At 52.5% G+C, this 18,309-nt stretch overlaps 1 protein-coding gene across 4 annotated transcripts in view; it reads right to left on the bottom strand.

Annotated features, from left to right (window-relative positions):
• LOC119961788 (E3 ubiquitin-protein ligase HECW2-like) overlaps positions 1-18,309 on the bottom strand; it is a 514,237-nt gene that overhangs the window by 228,481 nt on the left and 267,447 nt on the right. For all 4 annotated transcript variants that reach the window (XM_038789112.1, XM_038789113.1, XM_038789110.1 and 1 more), the window contains exon 5: positions 3,797-3,872. In XM_038789112.1, coding sequence (XP_038645040.1) covers positions 3,797-3,872 — 76 coding nt within the window. The remainder of the gene's footprint in view (positions 1-3,796; positions 3,873-18,309) is intronic.

Below are 18,309 nucleotides of genomic sequence, written 5' to 3'. Positions count from 1 at the left end.
CTGGACTCCGGGAGCGGTGGTCCTTGAACTGTCTCCGTACCCCGGGCTGGTGGTGGAGACGCCATGGATGGGGAAGTGGTGGCCTGGGTGGGGCGCTGGGGGAAAAGGGGCCGGGGGGGGTCTGTGGTGAAGCCCCCCGAAGACCGCACGCCGGCGGATTCCAGGTCCCGGAGGGAGACCGTGTCCTGCCGACCGTTGGGGTACTCCATGTACGCATACTGCGGGTTAGCGTGGAGTAACTGGACTTGTTCCACCAACGGGTCGGACTTGTGCACCCGCACATGCTTCCGGAGCAAGATGGGTCCGGGGGCGGCCTGCCACGTCGGGAGAGGGGATCCGGAGGACAACTTCCTGGGAAAAACAAGAAGACGTTCATGAGGTGTTTGATTAGTTGTGGTACAGAGGAGGGAGCGGATGGAATGTAGGGCATCAGGGATAACCTCTTGCCATCGGGAAATAGGGAGATCTCTGGACCGGAGGGCCAGTAGTATGGTCTTCCAGATGGTACCATTCTCCCGCTCGACCTGTCCGTTACCCCGAGGTTTATAGCTGGTCGTCCTGCTAGAGGCAATGCCCCTGCTGAACAGGAATTGACGCAGCTCGTCGCTCATAAAGGAGGACCCCCGATCACTATGTATGTACGCGGGGAACATACCGGCGAACAGCCGAACAGGGAGAAGATGGAGAGGAGGGCCTTAATGACGGTCGATGTGGTCATGTCGGGGCAGGGAATGGCGAAGGGGAAGCGGGAGTATTCATCGATCACCATCAGGAAGTAAATGTTGCGGTTGCTAGAGGGAAGGGGCCCCTTGAAGTCTATGCTGAGACGTTCGAAGGGGCGGGATGCTTTGATCAGATGCGCGCGCTCGGGGCGGTAGAAGTGCAGTTTGCACTCTGCGCAGATGTGGCAGTCACGGGTTACTGTCCTGACTTCCTCGATGGAGTAGGGCAGGTTGCGGGTCTTTATGAAATGATAGAAACGGGTCACCCCTGGATGGCAGAGGTCCGCGTGGAGGGAGCCGAGGCGGTCTTTCTGCGCGCTGGCGCAGGTACCATGGGATAGGGCATCAGGAGGCTCATTGAGCTTCCCAGGACGATACAAGATATCGTAGTTGTACGTGGACAACTCGATCCGCCACCGCAAGATCTTGTCGTTCTTAATCTTGCCTCTCTGTGCATTATCGAACATGAAGGCTACTGACCGTTGGTCTGTGAGGAGGCTAAACTTCCTGCCGGCCAAATAGTGCCTCCAATGTCGCACAGCTTCGACTATGCCCTGGGCTTCCTTTTCCACTGAGGAGTGGCGGAGTTCGGAAGCCTGGAGGGTTCTGGAGAAGAAGGCCACAGGTCTACCCGCTTGGTTCAGGGTGGCCGCCAGAGCTACTTCTGATGCGTCGCTCTCGACCTGGAAGGGGAGGGACTCGTCGATGGCGCGCATCGTGACCTTTGCGATGTCCACTTTGATGCAGCTAAAGGCCTGGCAGGCCTCTGTCGACGGCGGGAAGGTCGTGGACTGAATGAGGGGACGGGGCTTGTCGGCGTAGTTGGGAACCCATTGGGCGTAGTAAGCAAAGAAACCCAGGCAGCGTTTGAGGGATTTGAGGGTATTGGGGAGAGGGAGTTCCATCAGGGGGCGCATGCGTTCGGGGTCAGGGCCTATCACTCCGTCACGCACTACGTAGCCGAGGATGGTTAGACGGTCGGTGCTAAACACGCACTTATCCTTATTGTAAGTTCGGTTAAGGAGTTTTGCGGATTGGAGGAATTTTCGGAGGTTGGTGTCATGGTCCTGCTGGTCGTGGCCGCAGATGGTGACATTATCGAGATACGGGAAGGTAGCCCGTAACCCGTACTTGTCGACCATTCGGTCCATCTCCGTTGGAAGACCGAGACCCCATTTGTGACACCGAATGGAACCCTGAGGAAGTGGTAGAGGCGCCCATCTGCCTCGAACGCGGTGTACTTGCGGTCACTCACGCGGATGGGGAGCTGGTGATAAGCGGACTTGAGGTCCACCGTGGAGAAGACTTTGTATTTCCCAATCTCGTTTACCATGGCGGAAATACAGGGGAGAGGATACGCGTCCTGCTGTGTAAACCGGTTGATGGTCTGACTGTAGTCGATGACCATCCGGTTTTTCTCCCCAGTCCGGACCACCAGCACTTGGGCTCACCAGGGACTGTTGCTGGCCTCGATGACCCCTCCCTTCAGCAACCTATGGACCTCGGACCTGATGAAGGTCCGGTCCTGGGCGCTGTACCGTCTGCTCCGGGTCGCGACGGGTTTGCAATCGGGGGTGAGATTAGCAAACAAGGAGGGGGGGTCTACTTTGAGGGACGCAAGGCTGCAGACAGTGAGGTGGGTATAGGGCCGCGGAATTGGAAGGTCAAGCTCTACAGGTTACACTGGAAGTCCAGTCCTAGGAGTGCCGGTGCGCAAAGGTCGGGGAGGATAAGGAGTTTATAATTTTTAAAAACCTTCCCCTGGACCGTGAGGTCCGCGATGCAGCACCCGGTGATGCGGACGGAGTGCGAACCTGAGGCTAACCCGATTTTGTGTTTTACAGGATGGACAGGGAGCGCGCAGCGTCTTACCGTGTCAGGGTGTACGAAGCTTTCCGTGCTCCCGGAGTCCAGCAGGCAGTCCGTCTCGTGGCCGTTGAGGTTGATTTGCGTCGTCGTCTTGGCGAGCGTGCGTGGACGTGACTAGTCGAGCTGAATGGCCGCGAGCCGTGGAGAAGATCCATAGTCGTCGTCAGCCGAGTAGGTGCTGGCAGGACCTTGTGTGCCAGTCCAGGATGGCGGCGCCTAGGACCCGCATGTGGAGTTGGGGCCCCAAGATGGCGGCGCCCAGAACCCGCACGTGGGGTCGGGGCCCCAAGATGGCGGCGCCCAGGACCCGCACGTGGAGTCGGGGCCCCAAGATGGCGGAGCCCAGGACCCGCACTTGGTGTCCGGTAGCCAGCAGATGTCGGGCATACACTCGGCTTACCGGCTTAAGAAATTTTCCTTTTAGCGTATCCATGGCCACGTCATATTCCTTTTCTACCTCTATCATCGCGTAGGCCGCCATGCCCATGCTGGAATGGAGAATATGAAGTTTCTGTGCCATGGGGGGGCTGCTTGCGGTCGCCAGATAGCTATCGAAACACGCCAGCCAATGCTTGAAGATTGCCGATGCGTTCGGAGTTTGCGGGCTGATGCGGAGGCAGTCGGGCTTGATCCGGAGCTCCATCTTCAAATTTCTAGTATATTAAATTGAAGTACCATCAATTGAACGCGAGACGAGTTGCTGAACAAAAGTATGGCTCTAATATACTAGATGTTAAGCCCGGCGGTCGATTACAGTAGAAGGACGACCGCCGGGAGTACTGGGTATTTATACCCTGCCCTGGAGGCGGGGTTAACTCAGCCTCTCGACCAATCGGGGAGCCGTCATATGACTGGTCTCAACCAACCAGTCGAGAGGCACATGACCGACCAGGGCCAATGGTAAGCCGGTGTTCTGCACCAATGGCAGGCAGCTATGCTAATCATACCACCACAAGGTGCGGCGCCAGTTTTACTGTCATAGAAATCCACGAATCTTGTGCCGATGTCAAGACTTAGTCTCAGGAGCGGTGAATTCCACCAATTGATTTTAAAGTATGTCTCCCAACCCCGGCCGTGTAAACACAATAATAAAATGATGTTCAAAGAGTGGTTTGAATTGAAATGTTTAAAATGCACATTAATTAGATCCAAATGATCTTTATTATCAAACAGTGTGTTGGATTTGGAATGAAGATTCACCTTACCTGATAATGTGAATCTGACAAGTTTTTGACTATTCTGACCATCTGATCCACCTTCTCCTAATTCATCTCCTCCAGCCTGTAAAACAAAAGATAACAGTTTTGCTAGCAGCTGGCTGGCAAAAGGGTCCATGGCTGCAGTTTCTTGTTTTATCATGAATGTAAACGAATCGCACATTGTCTCATTTTATCTCGCTAGATAGCCAGCGATGCTGGTTTTGTCAAAATTTTAAAAAGACTATTATTTTGATTCAGGCTGTTTTCTGCCTCCATTTTAAGTTAGCAATATTTTGAAATGCCACAAGTTTGCATTGCAGAACTGTTTTTCAAATCACTGCCTTAAAGAGGATATCCTAAATATTGGCCACTGTAAAATCACAATAAATGCATGTTCACTCTGACTGCAAGTCATTCCTCTGTAAGTGGAGGGCCCCAAAACTTGGGGCCTCACGGTAGCATGGTGGTTAGCATCAATGCTTCACAGCGCCAGGGTCCCAGGTTCGATTCCCGGCTGGGTCACTGTTTGTGTGGAGTCTGCACGTCCTCCCCGTGTGTGCGTGGGTTTCTTCCGGGTGCTCCGGTTTCCTCCCACAGTCCAAAGATGTGCGGGTTAGGTGGATTGGCCATGCTAAATTGCCCGTAGTGTAAGGTTAATGGGGGGATTGTTGGGTTACGGGTATACGGGTTACGTGGGTTTAAGTAGGGTGATCATTGCTCGGCACAACATCGAGGGCCAAAGGGCCTGTTCTGTGCTGTACTGTTCTATGTTCTAAGTAGTGAGGACCTTCTCTTGTGAATATTCATGTACAGGAGAATGTCGTGCTTCATGGAAACTGTAAACTCCTACATGATGGATATTCTCACTCTCAGCAGACCAACAAAAATAAAATGCTTTTTCCCCCACAGTATTCTGAGATTGCTCTTAAGAAATAGGCTTTAAATTAATAATTGTCATTCAGAAAGAGAAAATCTGTTAATATATTTGACTCGATTCTTTGTTACAGGATGAAGAGTTAAAAAGACAAGCTGATTTATGGGAAAGAGGAGGAGTCATTGAGTGCTCGAACTGTTTACGTAGATCTTATAGTTAAATTACAAGCAGGAGGATATTTGTCTTGTCTCATGTAATAGTTACTACCTCCAATTAACAGAAGATCAGTAAGATAAGAAGTATTTCAATCATGCAAGGGGGTTTTGGAGTTACTGCCATGTGTTTGGTTTGTAAGACTATTTAAGGGAGTTCTGTTTTATTGAGGGCTGGGCTCTGAATTGAGGGGTCCAAAATACACATATCCACGGTTCCAAACCCCAAAGCCTAGTCCATCTGTGCAATAGACTATCTAAAATACTGCCATAGAGCATAGATCATTTTTGACTCATTCGTTAGAAAAAAAAGCAGACTCAAACATACTTTCAATGCCGCTAAATATAACATATATGCAGATCAATACCACCAGGATAACATAAAACTATTCAATCAATAAATGACTAGCACTTTGGGTGTACACAAGACCAGCGCATGTCCTCATTCGAACCAGAATTTCTGACAGGACTTTGATGCTTCTTTTCCTCACCAATGCAACTAAATTTATGAATTTGTTTTCCTTCCTCAAATCATCTTTCTTTCCAGGACACTGTAGATTAAGCCTTTCTCTTCCCAGGGAATTTGCAAAGCAAATCTTCGTCAAGTACCAAGAGTGGTTTAAATGAAAGAAGCTATGAAAATACTCACCCAGATGAAGAGGGCTGGGAGGAAGCTCACCAGGTTCATGAACACCAGCATACCAGTGACAGGGATGTGCTGAGCAGTCACACACCAGGTGGCTGGCTCTCTTCCAGAACACAGCAAAATGGGCACTTTTGGCCGAATTTGGCCCGAAAAATCGGACTCATTCCCCCCCCCTCACCCACAAAGACAGAAAAGAAGAAAAGATTGCCAGGCAGTAGTAGCTCGAGAGGCCGCAGGGAAGCCAGAAACTGCGGAAAAGGGCAGGAGCAGCGGGGGGTCCCCGGCTACCCCGAGAGACAGAGACCGGCGACTCGACTCCATCCAGAAGATGATTGCAAGGTGTTCCTAACAAAGGAAATTACCGCGATGAAGGACAAAAAAGGTGGAGATCCAAGCGGCAGTCAGAGTGATAGAGGAGGCACTGTCTGTCACGCTGACATCGCTCAACTGGATGGGAAGGAGGCTGGAAGCCCAAGGGACAACGATTCAAGAACTCGAAAAGGCATCAACGGACCAGGGTGACCGGATCGTTGTCCTGGAGGCTGAGATAAAGAGGTTGGTGGCAACCCAAGGGAGCCTGAAAGGGAAGGTCGAGGATCAGGACAACCGACCCGGGTGACAAAATATTCCAATACTGGGCCTGCCAGAGGGATCTGAGGGCAGAGACACGACCGTGCCTGGCCTAGATACTGGACAAACTGGTTGGAATAGACAGCTGCCGTAGATCAACAGGGTCCATAAGTCACTCCAACCAAAGCACAAGGCCAGGGAGTAGCCAAGGGCGATAACAGCCAAGTTGCACAGATACCAGGATCGGGAGAGGATCCCGTGTTGGGCTCGGCAGAAAAAGGCAAGCAGTTGGGAGGGACACGGGCATCCCCTCAGGACTGCGGCGACTAGGAGGAAGGCCACCACTGCAGGTTGTATTCTGCAGGGGGTAAAAGGTCGACATGTTAGCTTGGTGCCTACCCCCGTGCTCAACCAAGTCCACCAGGTTACATGGTGGCTTCGGATGGCGTTGCAGGCTCTGTTCTCCCTCTCCACCCCCCCCATTCCCCATCTCTGGCTCAGTTGGTGCCTGGCACTGTAGGGACTCTGGGCCTGGAACAGGTCCTTGCTGCCAGGGGCACCGTCGGCTGGCGCTGGCCTTGTCATGGGTTTGCTCCAAGGCGCCCCATAGGGGCTAAGGTGGGCTGCGTGATCCCCACCAGCAGGTGGCTGCCGGTTGGGTGGTGGTGGGTATGGCGGAGGGTGTGGTGGAGGCACCATTCAGGGGTTGTCAATCTGCAGATCAAAAAGGCAAGGTGGGTGGTCAGTGGGGTGCGCAGCAAGATGGCGGCCTTGCAGGCCCTCAGCAATGGCAGCCCGTGCCTGGGCACTGGCCCAGTCCGGTGGGGGGTCACCATGGCCACAAGGCCCATTCCCCCATCACCTCCCGCCCCACGGCAGGTCTTCCCCCACCTCAGCCAGCAGGAGCCGTGTCAGGCCCAGCAGCCCGCAGTCGCGCCTCTCCGTGTCCTACCTCTCTCTCCCTCAGCAGCCATGGTGCCCGTTTCACGATTTTTAAAAGCACAAGTGAACCGCGCAGTTGGGAATTTGGCCCATCGGAAGCGGAGAATTGTGGAAGCCCTGGAGAATACTGGGTGAACAACATACCCAAGGGCCCCGAGAGACACAATATTGGAGGAATTACTGGACGCAGACCGTCTGGGAAAGGGGAACTGCTGGAAAATATATGGACGACTTTTAGAAAGGTAACGCTCCTCACTACACAAAACTCGGGTAAAATGGGAGGAAAAGTTGGGGAAGGAAATAGGGTGGGGACTCTGGTGTGAAGCACTGAATAGGGCCAACCCCATCTCCTCCTGCTCAAGGCTAAGTCTCATGCAGCTGAAAGTGGTGCACAGACAAACCTGACAAGAACCCAAATGAGCAGGTTCTTCCCAGAGGGGGAGGATAAATGTGAACGGTGACAGGGAGGCCTGGCCAACCACACCACATGTTCTGGGCCTGCCCCAGACTTGTCGGGTTTTGGACAGCCTTCTTCAAGGCAATGTCCAAGGTGGTGGGGATGAGGGAGAACCTTGCCCGAGAGTGGCAGTCTTTGGGGTATCGGACCAGCCAGAACTGCACATGGGGAAGAGGGCCGACACCCTTGCCTTTGCTTCCCTAGTCGCACGCCGAAGAATCCTGCTCTGTTGGTAATCAGCAGCACCACCCACAGCTGCAGACTGGCTGGGAGACCTATCGGAATTTCTCCACTGGGAGAAGGTCAAGTTCACTATCCGAGTGTCTGAAGATGGCTTCCACAAAGCATGGGGGCCATTCACCAACGTGTTCCAAGACCTGTTCAAAGCCGACAATTGATAAAGCCGGGAACACAGAGTGCCGACAGAAATGGGAGGGCAGGAAACAGGGAGAGGCCAGAGGAAACAACAAGGGGCGAGGACAGAAAGCGGCTGACACAGGGACCAGAAGGCCCCGATCGCAGGCCAGACCCCTTCGGAGGCCCTCCCCGGTGAAGGAGACCTCCCCCCCCCCACCAAAGGCCTCCCCCCGAGCGTTCCCACAGAGTTCCGCCGGCAGCGACCGGGGTGGATGACGCCGGCAGGACCTTGTCGTGTCGGAGCGGCCGCTCGGCCCATCCGGGCCGGAGAATCACTGCTCGACGTTTGCGGCGATTCTCCAAGTGGCCCGGCACAATTCGCGCGGCGCTGGTTTCGGGGGGGTGGGGGGGGAGAATCACGTGCAGGGGTCGGGACAGCGTGGCGCTATTCGCGCGCCACCCCGGTGATTCTCCCACCCGGTAGGGAGAGGGGGTGGGGGGGGAGAGATGGGAATACCGCCCATGCATTTTTAAATAAAACTGAAGGAGTTGCATTTGGAAAAATTCAGTATACAGTATTTAGTTATCTACAAATTAGATGAACTTTGGGCTTTGGGCCAGCTGATCACAAAGATTAATCTTACACGGCCAAAAATGAACATGGTTCCACAGTATTAGAAAATGAAAGCTATTGACAATTTAAAATCCTACAAAACCAGATGTCCAAAAATATATTTACTTGCAGGGGAAAAAAATAATTGCACATATTTTGCATGCATGTCGTGAAAGTTTAAAAGACAAAATCTATACACACACAAGAAAGTCTGTATAAAGGAAATTACATGTTTAATATTTTAACGCTCTCTTCCTGTGTTGTTCGGATGCGATAAAATCACACCCTGTAACCTTGTTGCAAGCATTGCTCAGTACCAAAAAGTTGTGTTCACTTTTCCTGTTTATAACAGAAGAAATTAATCAAAACATTTTCCAGTCTTCAGTCCAAGACTAATATATTCAGTTTTATTGACTCTATTCACTTTGGATAAATAACAGAATTAAAAGAGGATAGAACATACAGTGCAGAAGGAGGCCATTCGGCCCATCGAGTCTGCACCGACCTATTTAAGCCCTCACTTCCACCCTATCCCCGTAACCCCCTCCTAACTGTTTTGGACACTAAGGGCAATTTAGCATGGCCAATTCACCTAACCTGCACGTCTTTGAACTGTGGGAGGAAACTGGAGTACCCGGAGGAAACCAGTGCAGACACGGGGAGAACGTGCAGACTCCTCACAGACAGTGACCCAACAGGGAATAGAACCTGGGACCCTGGCGCTGTTAAGCCACAGTGCTATCCACTTGTGCTACCGTGCTGCTAGATGGTGGACTCCCAGTAACGGCATGTAGGTGGAGGTCGCACATTAGGTGGCTCCTGAGCTAGAGTCTCGGATTTTTGGACTTTTATATCCGGTTTCAAGGGTAGTTTGTGGTTGAGACGATATGGGAAGTCATAAGGAAGACAAGGAATGTCGAAGCCCCAGAAGAAAGGTGCTGGGAAAAAAGGGGTGAGCGAAAGTCCGCCGGTGAGTGAGGCTATAAATCCTGTAGGAAGAAGGATGGCAGGGGCTGGGTCTACGTTTGGGGCCGCACCCTCACAGTGGAAACTCTGATCGAGGTGATGTTGGTGGAGTTCAAGAGGCTGCTTTCCAAGCATATGGAGGTGCTTCAGAGGGATATGGTGGCTTTGCTGAGAGAGTGGGTCGAGGAGGCAATTGCCCCGGTAAAGACGGCAGTGATGTCGGCGTTGGTTGAGGTGCGGGAGTAAGGAGAGAAATTGAAGGGGGTGGAGTGACCATTGTCGTAACAAAGAAACCAGTTCACCTCGATGGGTGAGGAGCTACAGAGGGTGGCGGAGGTCACCGAAAGGCTCAGAGCAAATGTGGAGAACAGGTCGAGGATGCAAAATTAAGAATTGTTGGCTTGCCCGAGGGGGTGGAGGGCCCAAGGCCGACCGAGTACTTTGCGACAATGTTTGCGGATGTTACGTATAGGGCAGGGCACATCGGTCGTTCAGGCTGAAACATAAAGCGAATGAGCCACGACGGGCAGTTATAGTCTGCTTCCACAGCTACACGTGAAGGAGAAGATTTTGAGCAGGGCGAAGCAGAGAGGAGATGTGAAGTGGAAAAGCGTTGGTATACACATCTGCAAAGACCTGATGGCGGAGTTGGCGAGAAGGTGGGTGACCTTTGGACAGGTGAGGGTGGCATTGTACAGCGGCGGAGTGAGGTTTGGAATGGTCTACCCTGCGAAGCTGAGAGTGACTCACAATTCGAGGGATTTTTATTTTGAGGCGGCGGAGGCGTTCTTTGAAGCTGAAGGACTAGGACTGAGATGAGAGTTTGGACTTGGACTTGGTTGGTGGGGACAGGGATGGTGTTTTTCTTATGTTGAGTTTTATTTGATTGGGGTTTTGTTTTCTGTTTCTTGAATGTGGGGGGTGGTTCGTTTACATGTGCTTTGGGTTTTGGTTTTCTTTTTTCCATATGGGTGCGGTTCTGTATTGTCTCTTGCTGTAAGGGAGTTGGATGTTGGGCATGTGGGGCTGTGGGGCTGAGTTACTGAGGAGGGGGAGGGGAGGCTCTGGCAGGGGTCACCTCACTAGCAAACGTAGGTTGACTAGTGAATGGGAGTGTGGTTAGGGGAGGGGCCGCAGTCATTGGAGTCTAGTTGAACAGGTTTTGATGGACCGGGGAGGTGTGAATAGTTGGGGGAGGGGATCCATAGTGGGTGAGGTGTTGGCAAGAGGAAGTGGATGGAAGGATTCTGGGAGACGGGGGAAGAGGGTTTGACGGTAACAAAAGGGTGGGCTGGGCACGGTCGGATATGCAGGGCCTGGGGTAATAGGTGGGGCGGGGGGGGGGGGGGGGGGGGGGGGTGAGAGACCCCTGGTTAGAATGGTGACATGGAACGGGAGGGGATTAGGGGGACGAACGAAGAGAGCGAGTTTTTGCGACCTTGAAGAGTTTAAAGGCTGGTGTGGTGATGCTGCAGGAGACCCGCTTGAGGGTGAAGGACCAGGTGAGGCTTAGGAAGGGGTGGATGAGTCAGGTGTTTCATTCAGGTACATGACAGTGATCAGTGCATTGGAGGGGAGGGGGGGAGGCGTTGGCAGGGCTTGTGAGGGAGATGGGGGGAGTGGACCCGTGGCAATTGGGAGAATTTGTTTTTCTCCTCAATGCACAAGGTGTTTTCGAGGATTGACATTTTTGAGGTGGGGATGACATTGTTTGCGGAGTTAAGAGGTCGGAGTACTCGGCAATTGTGATCTCGATCAAGTCCCCATTGGATGGCTGTGGTACTGGAGAAGGAGGCAGCTCAGAGGCCAGGATGGAGAATGGATGTGGGCTTACTAGCAGATCGGGGCTTCTGTGATAAGATCGGGAAGGTGATTGAGGAGTTTGTGGGGTTTAAATGTATGGGGGAGATCTGACGGTCGGTGGTCTGAGAGGCTCTGAAGACGGTGTTGAGGGGTGGGGTGATTTTGTTTAAAGCTAATGTGGATAGGGAGGATAGAGAGAAGGCCAACAACTGATAGAAGAGATTGTGGATGGGAGGTACACGGGGGACCCAGACGCAGATCTCCTGGCAAAGAGGAAGGAGTTGCAGGCGAGTTTTGATCTATTGTCCATGGGGATAGCGGTGCGTCAGTTGAGAAGGACGAGGGGGCCTGTTTATGAGTACGGGGAGAAAGCAGGGTGTATGTCAGCAGGTCTAGGGAGGCCGTGGCAAGGGAGATAGTTCAGATGTGAGACAAGACAGGTGAGTTGGTGGTGGCTCCGGAACAGATTAATGAGGTTTTTGAGGAGTTCTATAGGGACCTGTGTAAGTCGGAGCCACCAGAGGTGGAGCGAGAGATGAGGGAGTTTTTGGGTGGGCGAGGTTGGGGAGGCAGAGAGGGCAGGGTTGGAGTAGCTGGTGGGGGTGGAGGAGGTGAAGGTGGCGATTGGGAGGCTGGAGGCAGGGAAGGTGGTGGGGATGACTGGTTCCCGGTTGAATTTTATAAAAGATTTAAGAATAGGCACTGTTGATGGTGGGAAGGTTAGAGGACACAATGGACAGGGGTGCTTTGCCACAGACAATGTTGCAGACCTCTATCTCATTGCTGCTTAAGAAGGACAAGGAACTGGTGGAGTGTGGGTCGTATAGGCCCATATCTCTGCTGAATGTAGACGCCAAGATAGTGGCAAAAGTGTTGGCTTAAGTTTGGAGGGGTTATGCTGGTGAACGGAAGTGTTGGGGGAGAAGGCTGAGAGGGGTGGCTGGTGGGGAGGGGGGAGGAGGGAGGAGGTTGCTGCGATGTGGCAGGGGGTGAGAGAAGACATGGTCAGGGGCGGAGAAAGGGGCCATCTGGGATGAGCTAGGTGTAGGGTGGAATTAATGTGGCGGGAGTTAAGTAGGGAAGGTAACGGACGATAGAGGGGATTGGAGGGCTCCGGTAAGGTTGGGACTTCCGGGGACTGAATGGGCCGATTAAAAGGTAGCGGGTGTTCGCACACCTCAGGAGCGGGGTTGGTCTTTCTGCAGGAGGCACACCTCCATGTGAAGGACCAGGTCAGGTTAAGGAAGGGGTGGGTCGGGCAAGTTTTGCAATCGGGGTTTGATTTGAAATCGAGGGGTGTGGCGATTTTAATGAGCAAAAAAATAGGATTTGTGAGTGCGAAGGAGGTGAGGGATCTGGGTGAGAGATATGTGATTGTGAGTGGGATATTGGAAGGGGCACCGGTGGTGTTGGTAAATGTGTATGCCCCAAATTGGGATGATGTGGGGTTTATGACGGGGTTGCTGGCAGCGATCCCGGATTTGGCCACCCACCAGTTGATCATGGGAGGAGATTTTAACTGTGTCCTGGAGCCGAGGGTGGATAGGTCGAGCCCCAGGTCAATGGGTAGGTTACGAACAGCGATAGAGCTGGGGGGGTTTATGGAGAGGATGGGTATGGTGGACCCATGGTGTTTTCAGAACCCAGGGGAAGGGAGTATTGCTTCTTTTTGCATGTCCATAAGGTGTATTCGAGAAATGACTGCTTTGTAGTGTGTCAGGAGATTTTGGTTGGGATGGAGGGGGCAGAGTATGCGGGGATAGTTACCTTTGGCCATGCGCCCCACTAGCTGGAGATTCGGTTTAGAATGGGGCAAGAGCAGAGGGCGGAGTGGAGGTTTGACTCGGGGTTGTTGGCGGATGGAGGTTTTTGTGATAAGGTGCGGGCGGCGATTAGGGATTTTGTGGAGTTCAATCAGAATGGGGAGGTGTCGGTGGCCATTTTTTGGGAAGCACTGAAGGCAGTGGTCCGGGGAGAAATTATTTTGTTTACGGCTTGTGCGGATAAGGAAAGGAGGGCGGAACATGACCGTCTAGTGAGCGAAATAGTGGAGGTGGGCAGGGAATGTTCGAGGGTGGAGGGATTGGCGGGGAGGAAAATGCTGCAGGGGCAGAGGATGGGAAGGATTGAGGGCCTGTTGGGGAGATTTGGAGGGTTCTCAGGGTACAAACTGAATGTTGGGAAAAGCGAGATATTCCCGGTGAATGAGCTGGGACAGCGGGCTAATTAAGGGGGGATTCCATTTGCGGTAGCGAGGTATCAGTTTAGGTATTTGGGGATTCAGGAAGTGAGGTAATGGACGGGGCTCCATAAGTGGAACTTAACGAAGCTGGTGGAGGAGACCAGGGAGGATCTTAAGAGGTGAGATACTCTGCACTTAACGTTGGCGGGGAGGGTCCAAGTGGTGAAAATGAATATTCTGCCGAGGTTCTTGTTTATCTTTCAGGCTCTCCCAATCTTTATACCAAAGGCCTTTTTTCGGAAAGTGGACACGATCATCTCAGACTTTGTATGGGCGGGGAAGGTGCCGAGGGTGAGGGGGACCCTGTTACAGAGGCAGAGGCAGCAGGGAGGTGTTGGCGTTGCCGAACTTGCTTCATTATTATTGGGCGGCGAATGTGAACAAGGTGCAGCGGTGGTGGGAAGGAGAAGGGGTAGAGTGGGTTGGATGGAGGAGGAATCTTGTAAGGGGTCTAGCTTCAGGGTTATGGTGACTGCAGTGTTTCCAATTGCTCCGAGTAGATATTCAGGGAGCCCAGTGTGCAGTCCACAGTGAATATATAGAATCAGCTGAGGAGGCATTTTAGGATGGAAGAGATGTCGGTGCTAACGCCGCTGTGCGAGAATCATGAGTTTGAGCCGGGGAGATGTGTAGTGTATACAGGAGGTGGAGGGAAGCTGGTCAAGGTGAGGGATTCGTATTTGGAGGAAGGGTTCGCCAGTCTGGAGGAGCTAAGGGAAAGGGTAGAGCTGCGAAGGGGAGTGAGTTCAGGTATCTGCACGTTAGGGACTTTGCGCAAAATGTCAGGAGGGGATTCCCTAGGTTGCCGGGATGCACCCTGCTGGAGGGACTGCTGCTTCCAGATGTGGAAGGGGATGGAAGAATTGGGGATAAACAGAAGTGGCTGGGGGAGCATGGAGGTGAGCGGGTGGTGAAGATCAAGGAATGGGAAGCAGAGTTGGGAGGGGAGATCAATTGGGGAGTATGGAGTAAGGCACTGCGTAGGGTAAACGGGACCTCTTCTTGTGCAAGGATGAGCCTGATACAGTTGAAGGTGGTGCACAGGGTGCATATGATTCAGGCGAGAGTGACTGGGTTCTTTCAGGGGGTAGCAGATGAGTGAGAGAGGTGTGGGCAAGGACCAGCGAATAACGTGCACATGTTTTGGGGTTGCGAAAAATTGGGAAGATTCTGGGCGGGAGTGTTCACGGTCTTAGCCAGGGTAGCGGAGGAGGAGGTGGACCTGAACTCTATTATGGCGATATTTGGGGTCTCAGAGAAGCCGGAGCTCATGGAGAGGTGGAAGGCCAATGTCATGGCCTTAGCCTCTCTGATTTCACAGCGGCAAATTTTGCTGGAGCGGCGGTCAGCATCTCCACCAGGGGTAGCAGCTTGGTTGGGTGATCTGTACGACTTCCTGTGGTTAGAGAATATAAAGTATGAGTTAAGGGGCTCAGCGGGGGAGTTTGAGAAAGATGGGGGGTGTTTGTAGCCGTGTTTGTGGGGCTGTTTGCCTTACGAGGGGGGGGGTGAAAATGGGAAAAATCTATCCAGACTGTTTAGTTGATTTTTGGGAAGTATGTTTCCCAGAATGTTTGTTTGCTCTAACCTGCTTTGATACATGTTTGTGATAAAATACAGTTTTTTTTAAAAAGGTCGCAGAGGGAAGGGAGACGATGGTGGTGGTGTTGGATGCGAAGAAGGCATTTAATCGGGTGAAGTAGAGTTATCTGATGGCTGTATTGGAGAAATTTGGGACTGGGTCGAAGTTTGTGGCATGGGTGCAGTTGCTATATAAGGAGATGATGGTGAGTGTGTGCAGAAATAGTATGAACTCAGGGTATTTTGCATTGCGCCGGAGCATGAGGCAAGGATGCCCCATGTCCTCCCTTGTGTTTGCATTGGTTATACTTGCATTGGTCAGGTGTACAGGTTCTGCTACTGTGGCCGGTGTGCTAGCACAGTGGGTAGCACTGTTGCTTCACAACTACGTGGTCCCAGGTTCAATTCCCGGCTAGGGTCACTGTCTGTGTGGAGTTTGCATGTTCTCCCTGTGTCTGCGTGGGTTTCCTCTGGGTGCTCCGGTTTCCTCCCACAAATCCTGAAAGACATGGGGCGGAATTCTCCGCTCCCCACGTAGCGTGGGAGAATCGTGGGAGGGCCTCCCGACATTTTTTACGACCCCCCTGGCGCCCCCGCGATTCTCCCCCCCCCCCCCCCCCCCCCCCCCCAGGAAAAATCGGCGCTCGCCGTTTTTCACGGTGAACGGCGATTCTCCGAGCCCGGTGGACCGAGCGGCCGGCCCTTCACGCCCGTTTCACAATGGCAGCAACCACACCTGGTCGCTACATTCGTGAAACGGGCGCCAGATGCCCGTTTGGGGCATCCAGGGGCTCGATTGGGACGGGAGCACCGCGACTGTGCTCCGGAGGGGACAGGCCCGTGATCGGTGCCCACCGATCGTCGGGCCTGCATCCAAAACGGACGCACTCTTTCCCCTCCGCCGCCTGGCAAGATCAAGCCGCCACGTCTTGCCGGGCCGCGGTGGAAAAAGATGGCACCGCGAGTTTACGTCATCTGCGCGCTGATGTCATCCGTGCATGCGTGGGTTCCTGCGCATGCGCGGATTACATCCGCGAAGCGTCGTTCGGGTGTCATTTCCGGCAGCTGAGGTCGCGGCCGGGAACGATGGGGGCCCGCTCCTAGCCCCCCGGGTGGGGGTGAATTAGGTGCAGGGAGCGGGCCCCGAGGCCATCGTGAACCTTGGCCGAGTTCACGACGGCCTCCACGATTTTGGCCACCAGCAGAGAATTCCGCCCATGCTGTTAGGTGAATTGGACATTCTGAATTCTCCCTCTGTGTACCCGAACAGGCGCCAGAATTTGGAGACTAGGGGTTTTTCACAGTAACTTCATTGCAGTGTTAATGTAAGCCTACTTGTGACAATAAAGATTATTATAAAGATGATTAATATTATAGAGCCCTTGGCCATTACGCTGAGGAGTTTGGGGTAGTTGAAGAGGATAGTGAAGGGTGGGGAGTGGACCATAGGCTGTGGGTTTCTCTGTTGGTGGGATCGTCCGCCCCGCAGGCAGCGCACCCACACCTGCTCTTTTCCTGGCAGCGTGGGTGGCCCACAGTGGGATATCCGATTTGCCGGCATTGGGAACGGAGAATCCCGCTGTCGGCGGGTGCGCACCATGCCAGAAAATAGTCTGGCAAGACGGAGAATCTTGCCCAGGATGTCCTTATATGCAGATGACTTGTTGTTGTATATTTCAGAGCCGAGCTTTCCAGTAGGGATTACAATTTTGGAGGAGGATCGGGTGTCCATGGAGGGGGTAAAGGTGAACTGGGATGAAGTGTTGAGGATGGTGCTGAAGGAGGATCTGCGGTGCAAGGTGCGGCAGAGGGTGAATGCCTTGCCCTTGTGTGCGAGGCTGGGACTGATACAGCTGAAGGTAGCGTACAGGACACACCTGACAAAGTCTAGGATGAGCCGGCTGTTTGAGGGGGTGAAGGATGTCCGTGAGCAATGTGGGAGGGGTCCTGCGAACCATGTATACATGTTTTGGTCCTGCCCGAAGCTGGAAAGGTTTTGAAGGATGGTGTTCAGCACCATCTCAGGGGTCTTACATTTGGATATGGAGCCTGATCCCCTACAAGCGATAGTCAGGGTGTTGGATCGGCCGGAGCTACAGGTGGGTCCGGGGGCAGATATTTTAACCTTCGCCTCACTGGTTGCTCATAGGTGGGACTTGTTGGGGTGGAGGTCAGTTTCTCCACTCTGTGCCTCGGCTTGATGGGGGGACCTGCTGGAGTTTCTGGCCCTGGAAAAGGTGACGTTTGCTCTAAGGGGAGGGGGGGGGGGGAGTAATGGGCTCTACAATTGTTGGGGTTTATTTACCATGCACATTCGGGAGTTGGTTACTGTTAATTGTTGAGGCGGGCGGGGGTTTGGTGGGTTAGGGGTTTTGTGAGGTTGTTGTGAATTGTAAAACTGTAGTAAATATGTTGAATAAAAATACTTTTTTAAAAAAAGATGTTGGGCAAGAATTTTAAACATTGTGTGCTGTTCCTGACAGCAGAACCGAACGTCTGCCCCACTTCTGCTCCATTGCTTTTTCCCTGTTTCCCAGCAATTACAATTTTAACTGCCAGCAGGCTGTACGCAAGATGCACACAATCACACGGCTTGGGATGCTTTTCAATGGTGAAACCCATCATCAGCTGACATTGCTTCAGCTACAGATAGGCTATAAAATAGCCTCATGCACAAACAGGAACACTATATTAATGCAAGAACTTACCTGTCCAACTCTATCACCACTAACTTAAAACGTCTAGTGAAGTGCATGAAAGTGGCACGGGTATTTTTCAAATTTTAATTCCGCTTGTAAATATCTCACATTGCATTGGTTCCACTTTATTAATGTGAGTATCATTATTACTTAGTGAAAGGAGCTTAGTCAGAGGGCTAAATTACTGACATGCCTCATGGTTACAGGTGAATTAGGGACATTTCTTTCTTGTGGAAGAAATTATGTATTTTTGAGTTCATTCTTCATTGAATGTCCGTGTTAGTGTCCACTGTTGTGCTTACCCCTCTGTGGGACACAGCTGGATATGCAGGCTCACCTGGTCTTCCCTTCTATGCTTCGTAAAGGACATTGTCCAACACCATTATTAGCGGGGAGAATTGAAATATTGTAGGTGAACTCAAAGCTCTGAAAAGACTCTGCCAACCAACAACCTGAGATGGATCCACATTTGACCAGTACTGACACCGCCTTCATTTTCTTACCTTGATAGTAATCCATTGATTCCATCTACACCTCCCGCTGCCGGGGGAAAGCAG

Source organism: Scyliorhinus canicula, chromosome 2, assembly GCF_902713615.1.
Source record: "Scyliorhinus canicula chromosome 2, sScyCan1.1, whole genome shotgun sequence".
NCBI classification, from domain to species: domain Eukaryota; kingdom Metazoa; phylum Chordata; class Chondrichthyes; order Carcharhiniformes; family Scyliorhinidae; genus Scyliorhinus; species Scyliorhinus canicula.
Note: the sequence above shows the minus strand (reverse complement) of the source record. Positions and strands in the feature narration are given on the sequence as shown.